The sequence below is a fragment of the Vidua chalybeata genome, chromosome 21 (genome assembly GCF_026979565.1).
Source record: "Vidua chalybeata isolate OUT-0048 chromosome 21, bVidCha1 merged haplotype, whole genome shotgun sequence".
Classification (NCBI taxonomy): domain Eukaryota; kingdom Metazoa; phylum Chordata; class Aves; order Passeriformes; family Viduidae; genus Vidua; species Vidua chalybeata.
Window position 1 is genome coordinate 9,345,606 of NC_071550.1, and position 18,937 is coordinate 9,364,542.

The 18,937-nt window shown below is 51.3% G+C and overlaps 1 protein-coding gene across 8 annotated transcripts in view; it reads right to left on the minus strand.

Annotated features, from left to right (window-relative positions):
- Window positions 1-7,438: 7,438 nt before the first annotated feature.
- Window positions 7,439-18,937, minus strand: part of EHMT1 (euchromatic histone lysine methyltransferase 1) — a 98,958-nt gene continuing 87,459 nt past the window's right edge. For all 8 annotated transcript variants that reach the window (XM_053962354.1, XM_053962355.1, XM_053962359.1 and 5 more), the window contains 4 exons: window positions 17,535-17,621; window positions 12,376-12,454; window positions 10,077-10,252; window positions 7,439-9,317 (listed from right to left, as the gene is read on the minus strand). In XM_053962354.1, coding sequence (XP_053818329.1) covers window positions 9,134-9,317; window positions 10,077-10,252; window positions 12,376-12,454; window positions 17,535-17,621 — 526 coding nt within the window. In that variant the 3' untranslated portion in view covers window positions 7,439-9,133. The remainder of the gene's footprint in view (window positions 9,318-10,076; window positions 10,253-12,375; window positions 12,455-17,534; window positions 17,622-18,937) is intronic.

Here is an 18,937-nt window from a genome sequence, read left to right on the forward strand (position 1 = left end):
TCGGGGCATGTTCCCACTCAAAGGACAAACACAGAGGCAGCAAACAGCCCCTTCCTGCAACAGCAGAGGGTTGGCAAAGAGCAGAGGTGCACTGCCAGCAACAGGGGCTGTCACCTCCCAGGGGTGTGGACACAACCCTCAGTGTGAGGGGCTCCAGATGCTTAAAGGCAAAGCTTTGCACAGAGAAACCCTGAAAACATCGGGCAGAGGCAGAGGATGCTGTTTGAGGAGATGGCTCACCTCTGACTTTTGAGAACATGGCTCACCTCTGACCCCCCTCTCCTGGGGGCCCTGCTCCAGAAGAGCTGAACTGGGGGGGGGGTCTGTGGTGCAGGAGGGTCCAGCACAGCAGCTGGGAGGGCATTGAGCATCCCAGGTCCATCCCAGGTCCATCCCAGGTACGCCCAGGTACACCCAGGTCCATCCCAGGTACATCCAGGTCCACCCAGGTATGCCCAGGTCCATCCAGGTCCATCCCAGGTACATCCAGGTCCATCCACGTCCATCCAGGTCCATCCCAGGCACACCCAGGTACACCCAGGTCCATCCCAGGTACATCCAGGTCCATCCCAGGCACACCCAGGTCCATCCAGGTCCATCCCAGGTACATCCAGGTCCATCCACGTCCATCCAGGTCCATCCCAGGCACACCCAGGTACACCCAGGTCCATCCCAGGTACACCCAGGTACACCCAGGTCCATCCCAGGCACACCCAGGTCCACCCAGGTCCATCCCAGGCACACCCAGGTATATCCAGGTCCATCCCAGGTACACCCAGGTCCATCCCAGGCACACCCAGGTCCATCCAGGTCCATCCCAGGTCCATCCAGGTCCATCCCAGGTACATCCAGGTCCATCCAGGTCCATCCCAGGTACACCCAGGTCCATCCAGGTCCATCCCAGGTCCATCCAGGTCCATCCCAGGCACACCCAGGTACATCCAGGTCCATCCAGGTCCATCCCAGGCACACCCAGGTCCATCCAGGTCCATCCCAGGTCCATCCAGGTCCATCCCAGGCACACCCAGGTACATCCAGGTCCATCTCAGGTCCATCCAGGTCCATCCCAGGCACACCCAGGTCCATCCAGGTCCATCCCAGGTACACCCAGGTACACCCAGGTCCATCCAGGTCCATCCAGGTCCATCCAGGTCCATCCCAGGTACATCCAGGTCCATCCAGGTCCATCCAGGCACACCCAGGTCCATCCCAGGTCCATCCAGGTACACCCAGAGCCCTAAAGCCCAGCCAGCCCTGGGTTTAACAGTCCCTTCACCAGCCCCTCACTGCACAGAGACACAAGGATGGGAAGTTCCCAGCTACTCTGGTCTTTTCCCTCAGTACAACAGCACTTCCATAAAAATATCAACTGAAAATGAATATCTGTTGAAACAGTCGAGGATGTTTTCCAAGGTAGTTTTACAGCAGCAGCTTGGTCCTCTCACAAACTAATATTAAAGCAGGCTTGCTCTTTATCTCCCCCCGTATCTTTCCAAGTTTTTCTCCCAAATCCCTGATTTTCTACGGTCTCCATGTGTAGTGGGGAAGTTCTTCTCTCCCAAGCACATCCAGGACCCAGCACATCGTTAATTGTTAACGATTTGGTGAGGGTTTCCAAGCCAGAAGCCCAAAGCACCACACAACCCAAGGGGAAGCTTATATTTATATTATTTATATTTATATTTATATTTATATTTATATCTATATTTAGATCTATATTTAGACCTATATTTGGATCTATATTTAGATCTATATTTAGATCTATATTTATAATATTGATATTTCTAGAATTAATGTTTATATTATTAAATTTGTAATTTATATTTCTCTAGTGAAACTGAGGCAGAGAGAGATCTCCCAGCTACTGAGATCTGCTGTGTAGAGCGTGACTAGGAGGATACACAGCACTAATTAGAGCTCTCCAAGAACACTTAAAACATCCCAAACCTTCCTGGGGTGAGTGAGGAGCCAGGGAGGGAATTGCTGATCCACCACCGACCCCAGCCAGCCCCGGGGCAGGGCGGGGCACATCCGTGTCTCACAGTGAACAATTTAACACCATTTCTGTGTTTCACCCAAGTGAAAGGCGGGGAGAGCTCAGGCGCAGCCTGCACCAGCACAAAGCTGCCTGAATTCAGTTTTGCCTCCCACTGAAATCCATCATTTTGGCGTTTCCCCCCGGTCCCTGGGCACGCTTGAAATCCCTCAGCTCCTGCTCCTTGCCCAGCCCGGGCGGCTCCAGCGTCCCGCGGGCTCCTGAGCCGTCCTGCTCCCCGCGGGAGCTCCGGGGATTTGCTCCGGGGCAGAAAAGCAAGCAGGAGGGAAGCGCAGGCATCGGGAGAATAAAATGCCACAGAAGTTCCTCAACTTCTTCCAGCTCAAGCCTGTGTCAAAGGGATTTTCACGATCTAAATGAGAATATTCTCCCCATTCCCCTTTTATTCATTTATAAAGTCACTTTGCTAATGGTGCAGGCCGTGTTTGCTGCTCACAAACTCACAAGCAATTTATTCCAGCTATTTTCCCCCAACAGCTGCACAACCAGAGAAAAATTCTCTTCCCAGCAGAGGCAGGAGAAAAGGATATTTGTCTTATTATGTCTGGGTAAAGCTTATCTGCTTATTTGCTGCTCAGAATTGTATTTACAGAGCACAACAAAGGCAAAGCCAAGTGCACTAATTGCTGCTGCTCAGGTAGAATATTTTCTGCTCACCCTGAGCCCTACATCAGTGAGGCTTTATACTTTATCTAGCACAAGTGAGCTCCACAGAAGAGTTTTATTATTCACCCATCACTGCTGTTTCATTGCCTCTGTGTCTTCTGAAAGGAGGGAGAAAAACCTCAATGATTTCTTGCTTTTCAAACCAGGATTGCTGAGGTTTTTTTCCGAGCTTATTGCACATTGCAGACAAATAAATCACCATTTAAATCAGCCTCATTCTGAGCACACAGATGGAGGCTCCTCCAGAGGGGAAGCTCTCCACATCCAGGTGCTTTCCATCCTCCTCACAGTGGGCTCCACATTCCCAGGCTCCCAAGGGATGAGCACAGAGCAAAAAGCAAACCTGCAGAAGGGAAAAATTCCAGCCCCAAAACCGTTTTGTTTTCTATCTGATCAACACCACAAATCCTCATTTTACCTCTGCTCCAGCTTACTTGGTTACAGAGCATCTCCCCAAGCCTTTGTTCACACAGCAGAGCCCAGGTCAGGCCCCAGCCCCCAGCAGTGGGGGGTTATGGCCTGGAAGGGGGGCTGGAAATTGGGTAAATTGGTCTGAAAATAGGATCAGGGGTGGCACTTCCCCTGTCCCCCCTTTCCTTGGGGAAGGAAAAAGCATCCCAAACGCAGAATGCAACATTTGCCATGCCCACAGCTCCCTGCCACCTCTTGGACATTAGCTCATCCCAAAGGCTCTGCTGGGCTCCGAGGAATTTTGTAGCTTTTGCAAACCCCTGTCAGAGGGGCAGGGAGGATCCACATGTGCAGCACTGTCTATTCCTGCAGGGTTGCAGACCTGCAGCCAGCAAAGCTGGCAAATGCATCCCTGTTAAACACCAGCCCTTTCTAATGTAATCTCTTGTCATCCTTGGTAGAGAGCAGAGCTCCAAGTGTTTAAACAAAGCCTGGCTTTGCCCTGCTCCCAGCAGGTCAGCTGGGACACTGTGCAATGGGGAATTTAATCCCAGCTCAACACCAGGCTCTGGTGGCTTTGCTGGCACCCCCAGGGCAGGTCTGGGACCTTGATCCCTCCAGGGCCTCCAGGAGCAAGGAGGGAGAGGAGCTGCTTCACAAACCCCACCTTTGCTGGGTGTGATGTGCTGGGGACCCTCCTCATGCCTGAACTCCCTTCCTTCCACTCCCCCACCCATCCCAGAGGGCTGGAGAGTACTTATGGATTAAAAACTTCCTGGGCACGGGAGCATTTCATGCTGTGGGAGCTGCTGGGTCCCTCTGATGCTGCAGGGAGAGCAGAGGTGCCCCAGGTGCCACGCCCTGGCCGGGTGCTGTCCCCTCTGGGGCACACAGGTACCTCCAGCAAGACCTTGGGTGTGTCCCCAGTGCCACCAGCAAAGAGGGAGCCCCAGCAGATCCTTAACCCAGTCCTGAGGGGCTGAGCCCTCTTTAATGGCTCTCACATTGGTTAAACAGAGATTAAAAGGCAGAGATGAGCAAAAACTCAGGGGTGGGGCTGAGCTTGTCCAGCCTCCTCTTCCCAGGTGAAGCACACTTTTCCCCACAGGCAGCACCCAGCAATATTTGCTTTTTCTGGGCATTCAGGCCATTTCTGGGCCTGAGGAAAGGACAGGGAGGCTGAGCCTGACCTCCCCTGGCACCAGCTCCTGTCTTCTCATCACTGCCATCCCTCCTGCAGCCTTCAACTTGAACCTCAGGCTGGTTCTCTCTCTCACAGCCAGGACGTCGAGGCCCTGCCCTTCCTCCAGTGACAGCAGCAGAGACTTTTCATCCTGCTTGGAGCAGCAGAAAGGAAATTAAAAGGGTGATAAGGGAGCTCCTTCAGCAGACAAGGGAATATTCTGTGCTAGCAGCGAGATAAAGTAATATTTCTTCCAGCTCTGGCAAAGGCTCAGAAATGAGATGTGGGGTGAAATTCCACATTTATAGGGATTTTATAACTCTTACCTGGGCTGCAGGATAACCATCAGCCTCGCTCATATTTCCTCGTCAGAGGAGGTCACAGCAGCACAAAGAGAGGGAAGGAGTCTATAAAGAGAAGCCAGATTAGCTCCAGTATCCAGGATCATTTCATGGCTTTGCTCGCCCAGGTCAGCCCAGGGCGATGGATGCTGCCTTTGGGTGCTTTTCTAACAGCCCCCGTCCACCATGAGCCAGGACAACTCCTCAGCTCGGTGTGCAGAGGGTTTGCAGTGCCCTGTGACCCCACAGAGCTGGATCTGACCCCTCCATGTTCCATCCCGGGGAGCCCTGGAGCAGGAGACCCTCAAAGAGCAGGGGCCAGACCCCGTGTGCTGCCCCCCTGTAGCTCTAGTGGGGTGCAGGGGGCAGGGAGCCGTGCCTGGAGGAGCCTGACCCCAACAAGGCCCCCCAAACCATCAGCTGCCACTCCTGCAGTGAGTGACCCCATCCCTCGGTGCCCCCCGGGCTGTGAGGGTGGGGCAGAACCCCAAAAAAGGGCCCTCACACCCCATCCTGCAGCTCAGTGCAGACCCACGGGGGCCCCACATTGACCTGGGGGTTCCTGACCTTCACTGGGGGGGTTTGGTGGGAGAAGGAAAGGGAGCAGGAATGTCCCAGGGAGAAGGAAAGAGAGCAGGGATGTCCCAGAGAAGGAAAGGAGCAGGGATGTCCCAGAGAGAAGGAAAGGAGCAGGGATATCCCATGGGGAAGGAAGGAGAGTGGCTTCTCCTCCAGCCCTCTGGAACGAGGGGTTTGCCCTGGAACCCTCCCTGCAGCCACAGGGATGAGTGGGGGATGCTGTGGGATGTTCCCCCACAGGCCATCCAGATCCAGCTCCCTGGAATGGCTGCAAGACCATGGGGACATCCCAAAGATGCCAAAATCTCCAGGAAAAAGCCAAGGAGTGATTGAAGGATCTTTGCATCTTCAGCAGAGCTGAGAAGAGGCAGCTCAAAAGGAAAAGCAAAGTCTGGAGCCACGAGCAAAGCGAGTCCTGCTGCCCCAGAGCCTGCAGCAGCTGCTGCCAATGTGATAAAAGGAAAAAAAAAAAAAAAAAAGCCAGCTTGGGCAGCCAGACTGAGCTCAGAGCAATCAGGGCAAAGTATTCATGTTAAATTGATTATTCACATTAAAATTGGTGCATCCTTCAAATGAGGTGTCCCAACAAGCCACTGCCACCAGTTGAGTGTGGTCAGCAGCGTGGCTGAGGTGGCTTTGCCCACATTTCTTGGCTCCTGACCCCTCAAATCCACAGCAGATTTTTTAGGGGGAACCTTTTGGCCTCCCCTGTCCCTGTGGGGCCTGCTGGCATTGCAGAAATGCCTGTTAAAATAAACACCCCCTTGCCAGCTCATCCTTAATGCTGGAGAAGTGCTGGGATACAAACAGTGTTTATTTAATTTTTTGCAATTATTTGCACAGAAAAGCAAAGGAATTCCCCCAGAAGTGCTGGGGGTCACTGGGGCTGTGTGTGACTTCTACCACGTCCCACCCTCGTGTGACCCCAAAACCTTGTGCGCGTCCCACCCTCCACCTCAGGGAAACGCTGACTTTGGGGAAGTCAGGCCCAGAAATCAGATTTCTCTGGGGGTTTTCCACTTCTCCCCTTCAATTAAAGCACATTCTTTTAATGACAATGATTAATTATGCAGTATTGAACTGTATTATTGTAATTAACCCGTGGTTAAAGGGTCTGGAGCTGTGAGGGGACAGGGGTGTCTTTGAGGGCCCTCGGGTGCCTTTGAGGGCCCTCATGTCCCCACAGCTCTGGGGCGGAATTTTTCACAATTCCAGCACCAAAATCCATCATTTCTCACCAACCCAACCCAGCCCAGCCCAGCCCAGCCCACAGCCAGCAGAATTTATTCACCACCTGCCCAGTTTGGGAGGGTGAGGAGGTCCCTCCGTGTCCCCCCATCCCGGCTGGTACCAGGCCGGGCCTTGAGGAGTAATTGAACCCTTCAGGAATAATTTAACCCTTTAGGAATATTTTAACCCTTTAGGACTATTTGAACCCTTTAGGAATATTTTAGCCCTTTAGGCATATTTTAACCCTCTAGGAATAATTTAATCCTTTAGGAATAATTTCACCTTTTAGGAATATTTTAACCTTTTAGGAATAATTTAACCCTTTAGGAATATTTTAACCTTTTAGGAATAATTTAACCCTTTAGGAATATTTTAGTCCTTTAGGATTATTTGAACCCTTTAGGAATATTTTAACCCTTTAGGACTATTTGAACCCTTTAGGAATATTTCTATGGGATTTTGGCCGGCAGTGCCTCAGAGCTGTTCTGTCCCCAGTGCCATGGAGGGCTCTGCTCAGCCACAGCAGCCCCCACCCACCCTGGCACCCCCAAACCCAGCCCCTGGCAGAGCCAACCCCCCCCGAGCTCCATGCTGGGAACATCCCCAGGGATTGCTCCAGGCAGATTCTCCCCCTCACCTCCTTCCTTGCTATTTTTTATTTCATTTTATTTTATTTCCCCACTGGCAAGGGGTGGGGAGACATCCCAGGAGTCCCAAACTTCAGTGCTGCCCATCCAGTGACTGGAATTCAGGCTCCCAAACTTTTAAAACGAAATTTTAAAAACCAACCCCAAACGCCCAGAATAAATGGCAGTCACTCACTCAGGCTACTTTTCTTTGTAGAAATGGGTTTTTTTTGTTGCTTTCTTCATTTTCAAGCCCACCAAGGAGCAGTTCAGCCCCACCCTGAACTATCCCTACCCCAAAGCAGACAAAAAAAGCCAAACTCTTTTTAAAGAACTTTTTTTTTCTTTTTTTTTTATTGATTTCATTGAAAACAGAACAAGAAAATGATCAGAGCCAAAAGGCTGCCCCTTTAAAACTGTCAAAAACATTAACAGAAAAAAAAAATAATAATAAACATGATGGCATTATGAATGTTCTAGAAGAGATGAACAAAAAAAAAAAAAAAAAACTTGTTACTGCACTAATTACAGTATTTAAAGATATATGCAAAAAAAAAAAAAAAAATTAAGATAATGACCTGCCCGGCCACCACACAAAAGGTGATGGCAAATTTATTCACACTACAATACTAACAATTTAAAAAAAGTTTTGTTTTTTTCCTGCATTTTTATACTAAAATCACTTTGTTCTTTTTATACAATTGATAAGTTTATATTCACGTGGTGAGCAAAAATCACACCAGAATCAGCACCGTTTTGTTTTGTGGTTTCTTTTTGTTGTCGTTTTGGTTTTTTTGGTTTTTTTGTGGGTTTTGTTGTTTTTTGTGGGTTTTTTTTTTTAAGCTTTTTTTTTTTTTTCCTCATGTTTTTAATGCTTGTCCCCGATGTTTCAATAATGGTAAAAAATAAATCAGTTTATTGAAACCTCATAGCGTGTGGCTTAAAAATCAATCCAAGGTGCCCAGCGTGGAGCAAAGGGATGGGAATAGACGAGCTGGTGGCATCTGGGATCTTCTCACCGTGACACGTCTGTCCACCCCAGCCAGTCCAGGTCCTCTATAATATATATATCATTCACTTTATCTTTAAAAAAAGGGGGGGGAAACTGGTTTTCTTTAGGAATTAGTGTCTTGTAAAATCCTCTTCAGCCTTCTTTCTCTAAAACCACTCATGGGATGGGGTGAGGGGAATTCCTTCACGGAGGAACCCAACACTGAGACAGGAGCAGGGCGTGGACCACAGCTGGTCTGAATGGAGAAAATCCAGGAGGGAGAGAGCCAGGGATCACAGGGACTGGAAAGATTCTGGGATTCTTCTCATCAGATGAGGAAAAAGCCGTGGGGTTTGGAGAGAATTGAGGGTATTTGTAGGGCCCCACCACAACGTCCTGCGAGATGGGGGAGAATTATTCATTCATATATTAAAAAAAAAAAAAAAAAACAAACAAAAAACCAACCAACCAACCAAAAAACCAACCAAACCAACAAAAAACCAACCAGCACAACCTGCCCCGGGGCTGTGCCAAGCAAACCCAGAGCCAGCTCCCTCCCAGAAAGGAAGTCCCATCAAGTATCCAGAGTTTATTGTGGCTGAACTGGAGGTGAGTGGGCAGGAGGGATCCAGCACACAGCGACGTTCCCAGGACGGGCGGCTCTCCCTGCCTCTGACAACACTCAGCACGTTCAGAGAGGAGGCCAGGACAGCTCGGGTGGCAAAAAAAAATGCAACAGCCACCCCTGCACACACAGCTGTGAAACCCAGCAGCTTTCCAGGAGCAGGGAGGGGAGAACAACATCACGGAGGTGGGATTTGCTTTCACTCCTTCCTCAAGTAACAGTCGGTGGCACAGCCCTAAGTGTCACAAACCCTTGGCTTTCCTTGAGCGGGGGTTTTTCTTTTTTTCTTTTTTTTTTTTTTTTTCCTTTTTTTTTCTTTTTTAAATTTTCCGTGTGGTTTTGTGTCATTTATTTTCTCTCTCTTCTTGCTCTGTAAATGGGAATTGCGACAGTACGTGAATCTCTGGGGATGGGAGGAGTCAGTCTCAGAAGGGGCCGGCGGCGGCGGCGGAGCTGGTGTCGGGGAGCCCGTTCTCCTGCGTGTCCTGGGCCGAGGTGCTCGCCTGCCGCTGGGCCAGCGCCGAGCTCGAGTGTTTGCACTTGGGTGAACCACACTGACAGCTGAAGAACTTGCCTTTGATGTCCCAGAACCTGTCCCCGTAGTCGAAGCTGCAAGAGAGAAACAGGAGGGGTCAGTGAGCGGGGACATCGGTGCTGCCACAGCTAAAGAGAGCCTCGGGATGGTTTGGGTTGGAGCAGCCTCAAAGATTTTCCTATTCCATGGGCAGGGACCCCCTCCATTAGAGCCACACCCAGCCTGGCCTTGGACAGCTCCAGGGATCCAGGGGCAGCCACAGCTTCTCTGGGCACCCTGTGCCTGGACCTCACTGCCCTCATTGTAGAAGACTTCTTCCTTTATCTAATACAATCCATCCCTGCCCTCTGGCAGTGGGAGCCATTCCCTGTGTCCTGTCCCTCCATGCCTTGTCCCCAGTCCCTCTCCAGCTCTCCTGGAGCCCCTTTAGGCTCTGAGCTCTCCCTGGAGCCCTCTCTTCTCCAGGTGAGCACCCCCAGCACTCCCAGCCTGGCCCCAGCCCTGGGAGCAGCTTTGTGGCCTCCTCTGGACTCTCTCCAGCAGCTCCAGGTCCTCCTGATGCTGTCCCCAGGGCTGGGGCAGCTCTGCAGGTGGGGTCTCACCTGAGCACAGGGGCAGGATCCCCCCTGCCCTGCTGCCCACGCTGGGCTCAGCCCAGGGCAGGGGGTTCAGGGCTATGAGTGGACACGGCCAGGTTGATCCCGGAGCTCTGCAAACTCCAGAGGGAGCCCGAGGGACCCTGGGCACAAAGCCCCGGAGGAAAGGGATGGAGTGGCCCAGCTGGGGAGCAGCAGAGCTCTCGGTGTCCCTGGCAGAGGCAGGGTGGCACGTACCCGATCTCTTCTCCAGCCTCTATGTGCCTGGTGCTGAAGAAGGCAATGCGGGGGAAGCGCAGGTCCTGGTGGGACATGAACACCCGCACCGGGATGAGGTTGGGCTCGCACAGGTGGTTGATGAAGCGGCTGATGTTGCCATAGAAACGGGCATCGATGCAGTAAACCTCTCCATCCTGGGGAGAAACGGGGCAGCGCTCGTTAGGGCACGCCGGGCTTGCGGTTTATTGCCTTAAATAAATGAGCAGGCTGCTGGTCTCTGCATCAATACTGCAGAGAGCTCCAGGAACAGCCAGGGCAGAGCACTCGCTGTGGGCTTGAAAGGACTGAAAACACACACACACACACACACTTTTATATGCAATTTCTATTCAACAGTACCCTGACACCAGAGTTTACTGCACAGCACTCTGACCCCACACACCCCAAGAGCTGTTTTTAACACTCTGGCACACCAGTTCTCCCAGTCCAAGCACCAGTTTGGCACAATGGGATTGATGCTCAGTGCAGGCACCTCACAGGGACCAGCCCCTGGATAGGGAAACAGGCATCTGTTCTGTCCTCTGATTGAACATGACAGCTTGGAAAGACAAAGCCAGAGCCTTGAGAAAACACAGGGGTTTTGCAGATAAGAGTGAAAGTGAGAACACAAAAATTCCCTTTCCAGAGAGCAGTAATACTTTGTTTTCCTTGAAAATAAAAGAACCCCCCTCAGGGCTTTTTTATTCCAGCAGAGAATGACTGTGCAAAGCAGAGGCTTTAATTACAGAAGCTAATTTCAGTTGCAAAGAGGCCAAAAGCAAAAGGATCCATTAGTGGTGCTCCAAGTCCCTTTTGGACAAGCACCTCGGATCGTTAATGGATGTGCTGTGCCAGGTCACACTCGGGAGTGCAGGAGCCCAGGAAAACATCCCCAGAACTGGGGGAGGCATCACCCCAATGGGCCGTGAGCACACACGGTGTCACCAGCTCTGATTTCATAAATCAGTGATTTCACTCCCTCAGTTTCATCCACAGAAATGCCACGGTGGGGCAGGATGACAGCACCCACATCCACAGCAGGACCTGGAACACTCCAGGATCACCTCACACGGGGCTGGGAGCGACAATTTAAGAGACAGGGACAACAGAAACCAAAACCCAGACAAGAGAAATGACAACCCAGACAAGAGAAATGACAACCCAACCACTCTCACCACAGCACAAGTCCATTCAAGCCATTCCTCCAAGACACACCAGGACCTCGAGGCCGCCCAGGTTGGGATTCACACCCTTGCAATGCCCCATCACTCTGGAGGACACAGAACCTGCTGCCTCTGCCCTGCCCCTCTCTGCCCAGCCTGATGGGCAGCTTTAACCAGCCCCCAGTGATTTGGTGCCTGCTTTTCTCCAGATGCTCCACCTTGGTCTCCCTTCCTGCTTCCCTGAGGGATTCCCAGGAGCCAGCACAGAGGCTCTCCCTCAGGGCTGCCAGTCAGGGCTAAGCAAGAGGCAGGGCAGGGCCCAGGTGGGCTCTGGCTGATAAACCAGGCTAAAATCCTTTTCAACTTCTAATTCCAGTCTGACCCCCTGTTTGCACACCAGACTCATTATTTATCTTTTCTCAGCTCTTGAAATGTGTGTTGCTTTAAAAAAAAAAAAAAGAGGAAAAAAAATAAAGCAAAGCTTCTTTGTCACAAGCTGATGACAGAAACAAGGCACAGAGTGTTTTACAGCCTTCCTTGGAAGCCTCCCCACTCCTGTGAGTCCCCAGCTCACCTTTTCTCACTTCTCCTTTCCCAGGCAGAGCCTGAAGTCAGGCCCTTGCTGAAAACTTTGAGATTGTACTTTGCAAATCAAAATTTCTGCCCTGAGAGCCCTCAGAGAGCAGAGCAGGGGAACAAACAGCAGAACAAGCCCCTGCCAGGGTACCTGATGGATCCTTTCTGAGTGAACAGGGTTTGTTGGTTTTTTTTTTTTAAATCTTTCAGCTCATCATCACTTCATGAAGAACTCACAGAGCTGCCAATCACACAGGTGCCAGGTTGGGAGTCCCAAAACCTGGACAACTGACCTCAGGATGCTCCAAGGGGTTTGACAGAAGAGCATCTTGCTCAAAAGTGGTGTGGGCAGCACATGTTGGTTCTGCTGCCCTTTTAACCAGCCCTAACTCTCACCTCAACCACCTTTCCACTTAAAGCACAGCATCTGTGCTCTCTGCAGGATTTTGCTGCTCATCAAGATGGAGACAATCATTCTCTGGGCTCTTCTGGGGAGTCAGGACCTGGGGTTTGTCTGGTGGACTCTGCAGACACAGTACCTTGTTGTCCAGGTCGAAGAGGTAGGAGTCCTCCTCACGGACATCGGCCTCGGAGTCAGAGATCAGCTCCCCAACGTACCTGTGGGACAGGGACAGGCAGGAATGTGATCACAGGCTCCAACACCTCTTTCTGGGGAGAGAGAAACACCCCAAACAGCAGCCCAGCCACAATGGGCAGGCACAGCCACAGTGCTGGCCAGCTCCAAGCCACCAAACTGAGCTCTGTTAACTTCCAGCAGTGAAAATTTGGCTCCAAACTCCACCTCTTCAGAGCAACATTTAAATAATATTAAAAATTACATTAATGATATTAAAACTACTTTAATATTAAAAATCTATTTATTTTTTCCTGAGGACTATGTTTCCTTTTGCAAATCTCTCTGTTGGCCAAGATCAACACATGAATCCAAGTCTCCTGAAGTTCCTGGTCAGACTCAGGCTATCCCACAACCACTGCAGTGCTCGTGCTGTTCACACTCCAAAACAAAACATTTGGGTCTGCCCCTCATGTATTTCCCAGGATATTTTGAGCAATTATAGGCTACACAACTTCAAAAGTTTTGGTTTAAAAGTCTTAGGTCTAAGCTAACGTGGCAGGATCCCTGGATCCCTTCTAAATCCCTCCTGAACCAGGATAAATGTGAGCTGTGGTCCCAGATACAGCCACCCTGTTGTAAAACCAGGTGACAGGCAGGTCCTCCAAGGAGAATGAAGCAGGTGCTGCTTGGCCTGGGCTTGCTGAGAAGGACCACACAGCCAGAGAGGTCTGGGTTTGATGCAAACCCCCTTGGTTGCAGGAATCCCCACAGCACTGGTGTTCCCACCTCTGTCTCCCTGTTTCCATTTTAAACAGTTTTGGACTGTCAAGGTTCAACACTTCCTGCCCTGAGCTGCTTTAGTCGAAGGAAGAGACTCAGAGTGGAGGGACTGAGGGAGGGTGTGAGAAAGAAGCAGCAGCACAGCAGCTTGTCAAGCGTCCAAGGCCAGGGTTTGGAGCAATCTGGGATGGTGGAAAGATGGGATTTAAGGTACCTCCCAACCCACCCCAGTCTGTGTTTCTGTGATTTTGGTATGTAAGTGTTCCCAGCCTGCAATGAAACAGGGATTATTTCAAGCAAAGGATTCACCACATGGATAAATATTCTTTGCAGCATCAACAGAACCTCCATGATGGCCAGCAGTTGCTCTCACAGCACTCCTGCAGCCCTCAGGCATATTCCAAGTGTTAAACAACTGCCTCCAATCCCCCAGGGCTCAAGGCAGCATTTAACTCCCAGGCTGGGGAGGAGGAGAGCCAGGAAACATGAACCTGGAGAGGATCCCTGCGCTCTGTGACCAGGGATTTTTGGCTGTACTTCCCAACTGGGAGCCTCCTGTTTGCCCTCACTGCTCCACTACTGGAAATCACCCACTCCATGGAGGCCTAAAGCATAGAAAGGTGGCCAGAGAGGGAGAGAAATTGCTGTGGAAAGGCCCAGCAGGCAGCAGCAGCTGAGAACAGCTGCATAATTCTGCTCAGAGAGGCCCCATGCCCAGGGACAGCCACTGCAGGTTTATAATTCCATGAAATAAAATACCACAATCAAATTAAAAATCGTTGGTTTAATGCTCCTTTAAAGCTTATTCCTGTAACTCATTTCCTTTCCAAGGCTGTTCAAAGATACTAACAGGTCCCTGATTTTCCAGGCCCAAAGTTAGGGAAGGGTGTGCAAGAGGTGCATGTTCCTCCCAAAAACCAGCAGGAGCCCCTTCATTTAAGAACTCCTGTGGTCGAGGCAGTGTCTTTCCCCCCAGCAGGATGTTCAGCACACTGATGGCAAATAACTCCATCCCAGAGCTTCTCAGGGCTGCTCATCACTGCTCAAACAGCCTGGACTCGAGTGAGCTTGGAACACATGATCTTGGAGAGCTTTTCCAACCTTAATGATTCTGTGATCAGAGGGGACATTGTGCAGAAAGCAAGAGCAACGAGCAGTCCCCAGCACAGGTTCCAGTGTTTGCCACAGGATGTGGGAGACAGCAGGCCTGGGGCTTGTCTGCCTGAAGGTGTGGCTGAAACACCTCGCTTGATGCACCTTCCTAAAGTACCACTGGAACAGAAAGCAAATATTCAAAAACCATAAATGGATGCAAAAGGAACAGACCAGATCCTCTGGTTTCTGCATCCCACTAATTCCCAGCCTCTCCAACAAAAGTCAGCAGCAGCTGTGCTGTTTCCAGAAGGAGCAGCTCCACCACCTACCAACCAAGCATGAACAGAACAGATTCAACCCAGCCCACAGCAGCAGCAGCAGCAGCACAGGGTGAGCAACAGCAGCTTCTGAACAGCACCCAATTCTGAGGCCAGGGAGAAACCTGCCCATGAGCACAGCCCTGAGGGGCTGCAGAGCCTGAAGGCTCCATGGGAGCCCTGTGGGACAGGAGGGTGACATTGCCACACCTCCCCTAGATGCCTTGTGAGGGCTGCCCTAGAGCAGAGGCTGAGCAGAGCTGAAGAATAAAGCAGGGATTTATTCAAAGGCCTCCATGGATCCACCTTGGGCAGCACCAGAGCCCAGCCAGGGCTGCACCCAAGAGGAACCAAAATGGTCCCAAAATGCACGAGCGCTCCCGGGGGCTCTCACTGGGATCAGCTCTGCTCCATTTGCACCTTGCAGTTCATTGTCCCATTCCAGCTTTAGCCCAGGCACTCCCATCCTGCTTGTTTTTCTCTCTCCAGCCCACGCTGTTTGTGCTCCTGGGCCTGAGATTTGGATCATTTGTCCTTGGTGCCCAGCTGGAGCAGGAATTGTTTTGTGTCCCTGCTCTGTGCACAGAGCTCACCATCCCCTCATGTGAAGCCCAGACCCACAGACTAAAGCAGCAGAGAATGTGAAAAATTGAAAAGCTAAACCCTGAGGCATCACCCTCGCCAAGCTGCTGCTTCCAGGGCTGTGCAGAAGGGACAGGAGGCAGTTACAGAGTCACAGAATCATCAAGGCTGGGAGAGACCTTCAGGATCACTGAGTCCAGTCATGAACCCAGCACCACCACCATCACCCCAGACCATGTCCCAGCTGCCACATCCAGATGTCTTTTGAATACTTCCAGAGGTGGTGACTCCAACACCTCCCTGGGTGACTCATTCCAACGCCTGACCACTCCTTCAGCAAAAGCCATTTTCACATCTCTGATCTGAAGCTCCCCTGGTGCAACTTGAGGCCATTTTTCCTTGTCCTTTCACTGATTCCCTGGGAGCAGAGCCCGACCCCCCCGGCTGTCCCCTCCTGTCAGGAGCTGTGCAGAGCCACAAAGTCCCCCCTGAGCCTCCTTTGCTCCAGGCTGAGCCCCTTCCCAGCTCCCTCAGCCTCTCCTGGTGCCTGTGAACAGTTACAGGATAAAGGTCACACAAATACAATCATCCTTCCAAAGCAGAGCAATAACCACTGGACTAAGCAACTGCCCACCCAGGGCTCTAATTCAGATGTTTAACACAAAATGCTCTTCCAGAGCAGCTGATCCTGGGATCTGCTGTGTCCTGGCAGCCCCAAGCACTGCCAGCACTGGGGCTGCTTTCCAGAGAGGAGGAAAAGCAGGAAGCAGATCTATGGGATGCTCATAGAGAATCACAGGAAGGACTCACGGAGCCAAGGGCTGGGATTTGGTGAGTGAGAAAATGAGTGTGTGACAGAGGAGGAAATGTGCATGGGCACGATATTAATTAGCTCAGCTGTTTAGTAAGCAGCTCATTTAGCTAATGAAGATAGTACCCAGCAGTGAAGCAGTGCCAGCAGCTCCTGGCAAGGCTGGGGGCAGTCAGGCTGTGGGATCTGCACCCCATCAGCCCCACGTGCTCTGCAATGTCTGTGTTCATCACACCTTCCCTGGGCTGCCCCCTCACTGCCTGCTCCTCCTGTGTGCTGGCATTCCAGCAGGACTTGGTGAAGTCACTGCCTTTTTTCCTTGGGAGCAGTTTAGTCCCAGGCTCTGCTGTTCCTGGGCACTGCACCACGATTCTGGGACCTTTGGTACTGGGACAGCCCTGAGACACCCCCACAGACAGCAGCTTTTGGCTTTATCTCTAAAAAAATATTTTAGCAGCTGGCAGCTCCTGACACAGAAGAAATACTTGGCCAATTCACTGCAGAATTATCTTTTCCTTCATTTTTTCTTTTAAATACTGCAATAATCTTCCTCAATCCCCCACCCAATTCCATAACACATCAATAACTAGTTCTAAAAACCACCAGCACCTATTTCCACAATGGACATGAGTCCAGCCTTATTTACAAGATCCTCAGTCACTGTAGTATTGCAATGAAGGAAACAATTTCCAAACTATTTAGTAAAGTACATATACCACTTGAAAGCCTCAAACTGTGGGGTCTGATGACAGGTTTTTCACTTGACATAAATCTGAACATTTCTGTGCCTAAGTATTTTATTGAGTCAGGGCCAAAACATGTGCTTAACCCCAAGTGCTTCCTTGTTTGGCTGAATCAGACTAGAGCCAGAGCTGTGACACTGGAAAACCTCTGGAGAAGTCAGGATTGAAGCAGAGAAAGTTGCTCCACACTGCCCTGGCCTGCAGTGTCCCATATCTGTGGCAAACACAGGAGTTCAGCACATTTTGCAGCAAAACCCAAAAGTGCTTTTCCCCCACCACTTGTGTTTCAAAGGGGGAAGAGCTGAGCACAGATCCCAACAAAACAGAGGGCAATGGAGAAAGCTCCACACTATGAAAAGAAGGACAGACAGCAGGAATTGGAGTCAGGAAACCTCTGGCTGAGGGCAGGCAGCTGAGCTCAATGCCAGCTTGATTTGCATGAAAACCTCTCCTTGAAGGGGAGCAAACCACGTGTGCCCTGGGGAAGTGCTGGGGTTGCTGGGATGATAGAAACTGCACAACTTACTCCTGGATTTGGGAAGTGCTGGGGTTTTTGGGATGATGGAAGCTGCACAGCTCACTCAGGGCTGGATTTGGGAAGTGCTGGGGTGCTGGGATGGTGAAAGCTGAACACCTTAGTCCTGGATTTGGGAAAGGACGATGGAAGCTGCACAACTCAGTGCTGGATTTGGGAAGTGCTGGGGTTGCTGGGTTGGTGAAAGCTGCACAGCTCACTCAGGGCTGGATTTGGGAAGTGCTGGGGTGCTGGGCTGGTGAAAGCTGCACAACTTACTCGCACACAAAGGTTCCCAGAGGAATGTCCTGCATCGTCCGCACTCCCCAGCCCATCTTTTGTGTCCGGTAAAGCTGCAACCGAGTCCTGGAAAAGGGGAAAAGAGGAAATGAAGCCGTACTGATGGCAGCACTCCATGGAAAGAATGAATTCTCATGGACAGATGAGCAAAAAGCCAGCACCTTCCATCAGCACACACTCCCAGAGGATTTTAATATTCACCCTCCTGTTCTCACCCTGCAGGGATGCTCCACTCCCACAGCTCCCAGCTGTGGGCAGATGCTGGCATGGAAACAGCCCAGGGATAAGGGACAGGTGCCAGTCAGCCCCTTCTGCCTGCCCAGGTGCACACCAAGGAGCTGGGGAAGAGGGGACAGGGCTGGATGCTCTGTGTGATGATGATTTACAGAGGATATCAGGATCCCACCAGCAGCATTTCCTTCCCCTCTACACAGCCCTGGGGGAAGCAGGGAAGGTGGAAGGGGATTTACAGCAGTGGAGTGGTGCTGAGGGGGAAGGCAGGGATCTCCCAGGGACTAAAGAACACCCTGAGCTAAGTGCTCTGACCCCTCTGCCCTCTGCCAAAGCCAGGCCATTCAGCAATTCCATCATATCCAGCTGCCTGAAAGACAAGAAAGAAAAGCTGCAACTTGAGACTTCTTGGTGTAATAGCTGCTCTGTGGAATTTTACTGATGGGGTTTATAGGCAGAGAAACAATCCTGTAAGTCATTCTGCCTCATGCTCAGCCAGAACCTGAGTTAAGTGCAGGATGAACAGTCTCCAGGGCTAGGAAAAGCTTGCTCTATCCCTGAGGGAACCAAAACCCACTCTCAGCAACGCTGTTATTGGAATTAAGTGAAATCTGATGCTCACCTTAACTTCACCCTGTTGCTTTTCCCAGTACTTCTCTTCCCCCCACCCACTCCCTCCTGCACTGTCAGCTCAAACCAAGGGATGTGAATGTTATCCTGTTTGCCCACAGCTTCACCAGGACAATCCATGACCTCAGGGGAGTGATTGCTCTCAGAGAAGCAGGGTCTAACACTGGGTTTGGGGCTTGGGGAAGCTCCCCCAGCTTTTGGCTTGTCCATCAGAGCAGAGCAGAGCCCAGCTCAGATCTGGGCTCTGCTCTAGAGCCGGCACTGGTGGCAGTGGGGTCGTGGCTAAGAGCTGAGCCTGCCAGCTGAGCTGGGCCAGGCTGCCAGCTGGATACGTGTGCTCTGCCAGGCAGAGTTAATTTGGAGCCAATCTGATAAAGGAAGCACTGAAAACGGAGCAGCAGCACCCCTGTGGCAGCTGCACCCCCAAGGCAGGAGCCTTCCCCACTGCTTCCCCAGGGAGTGTGAGCTCTGCCCAGCACCTGACCCTCCTTCCCAGCAGAGCTGCTCTCCCCGGATCATGT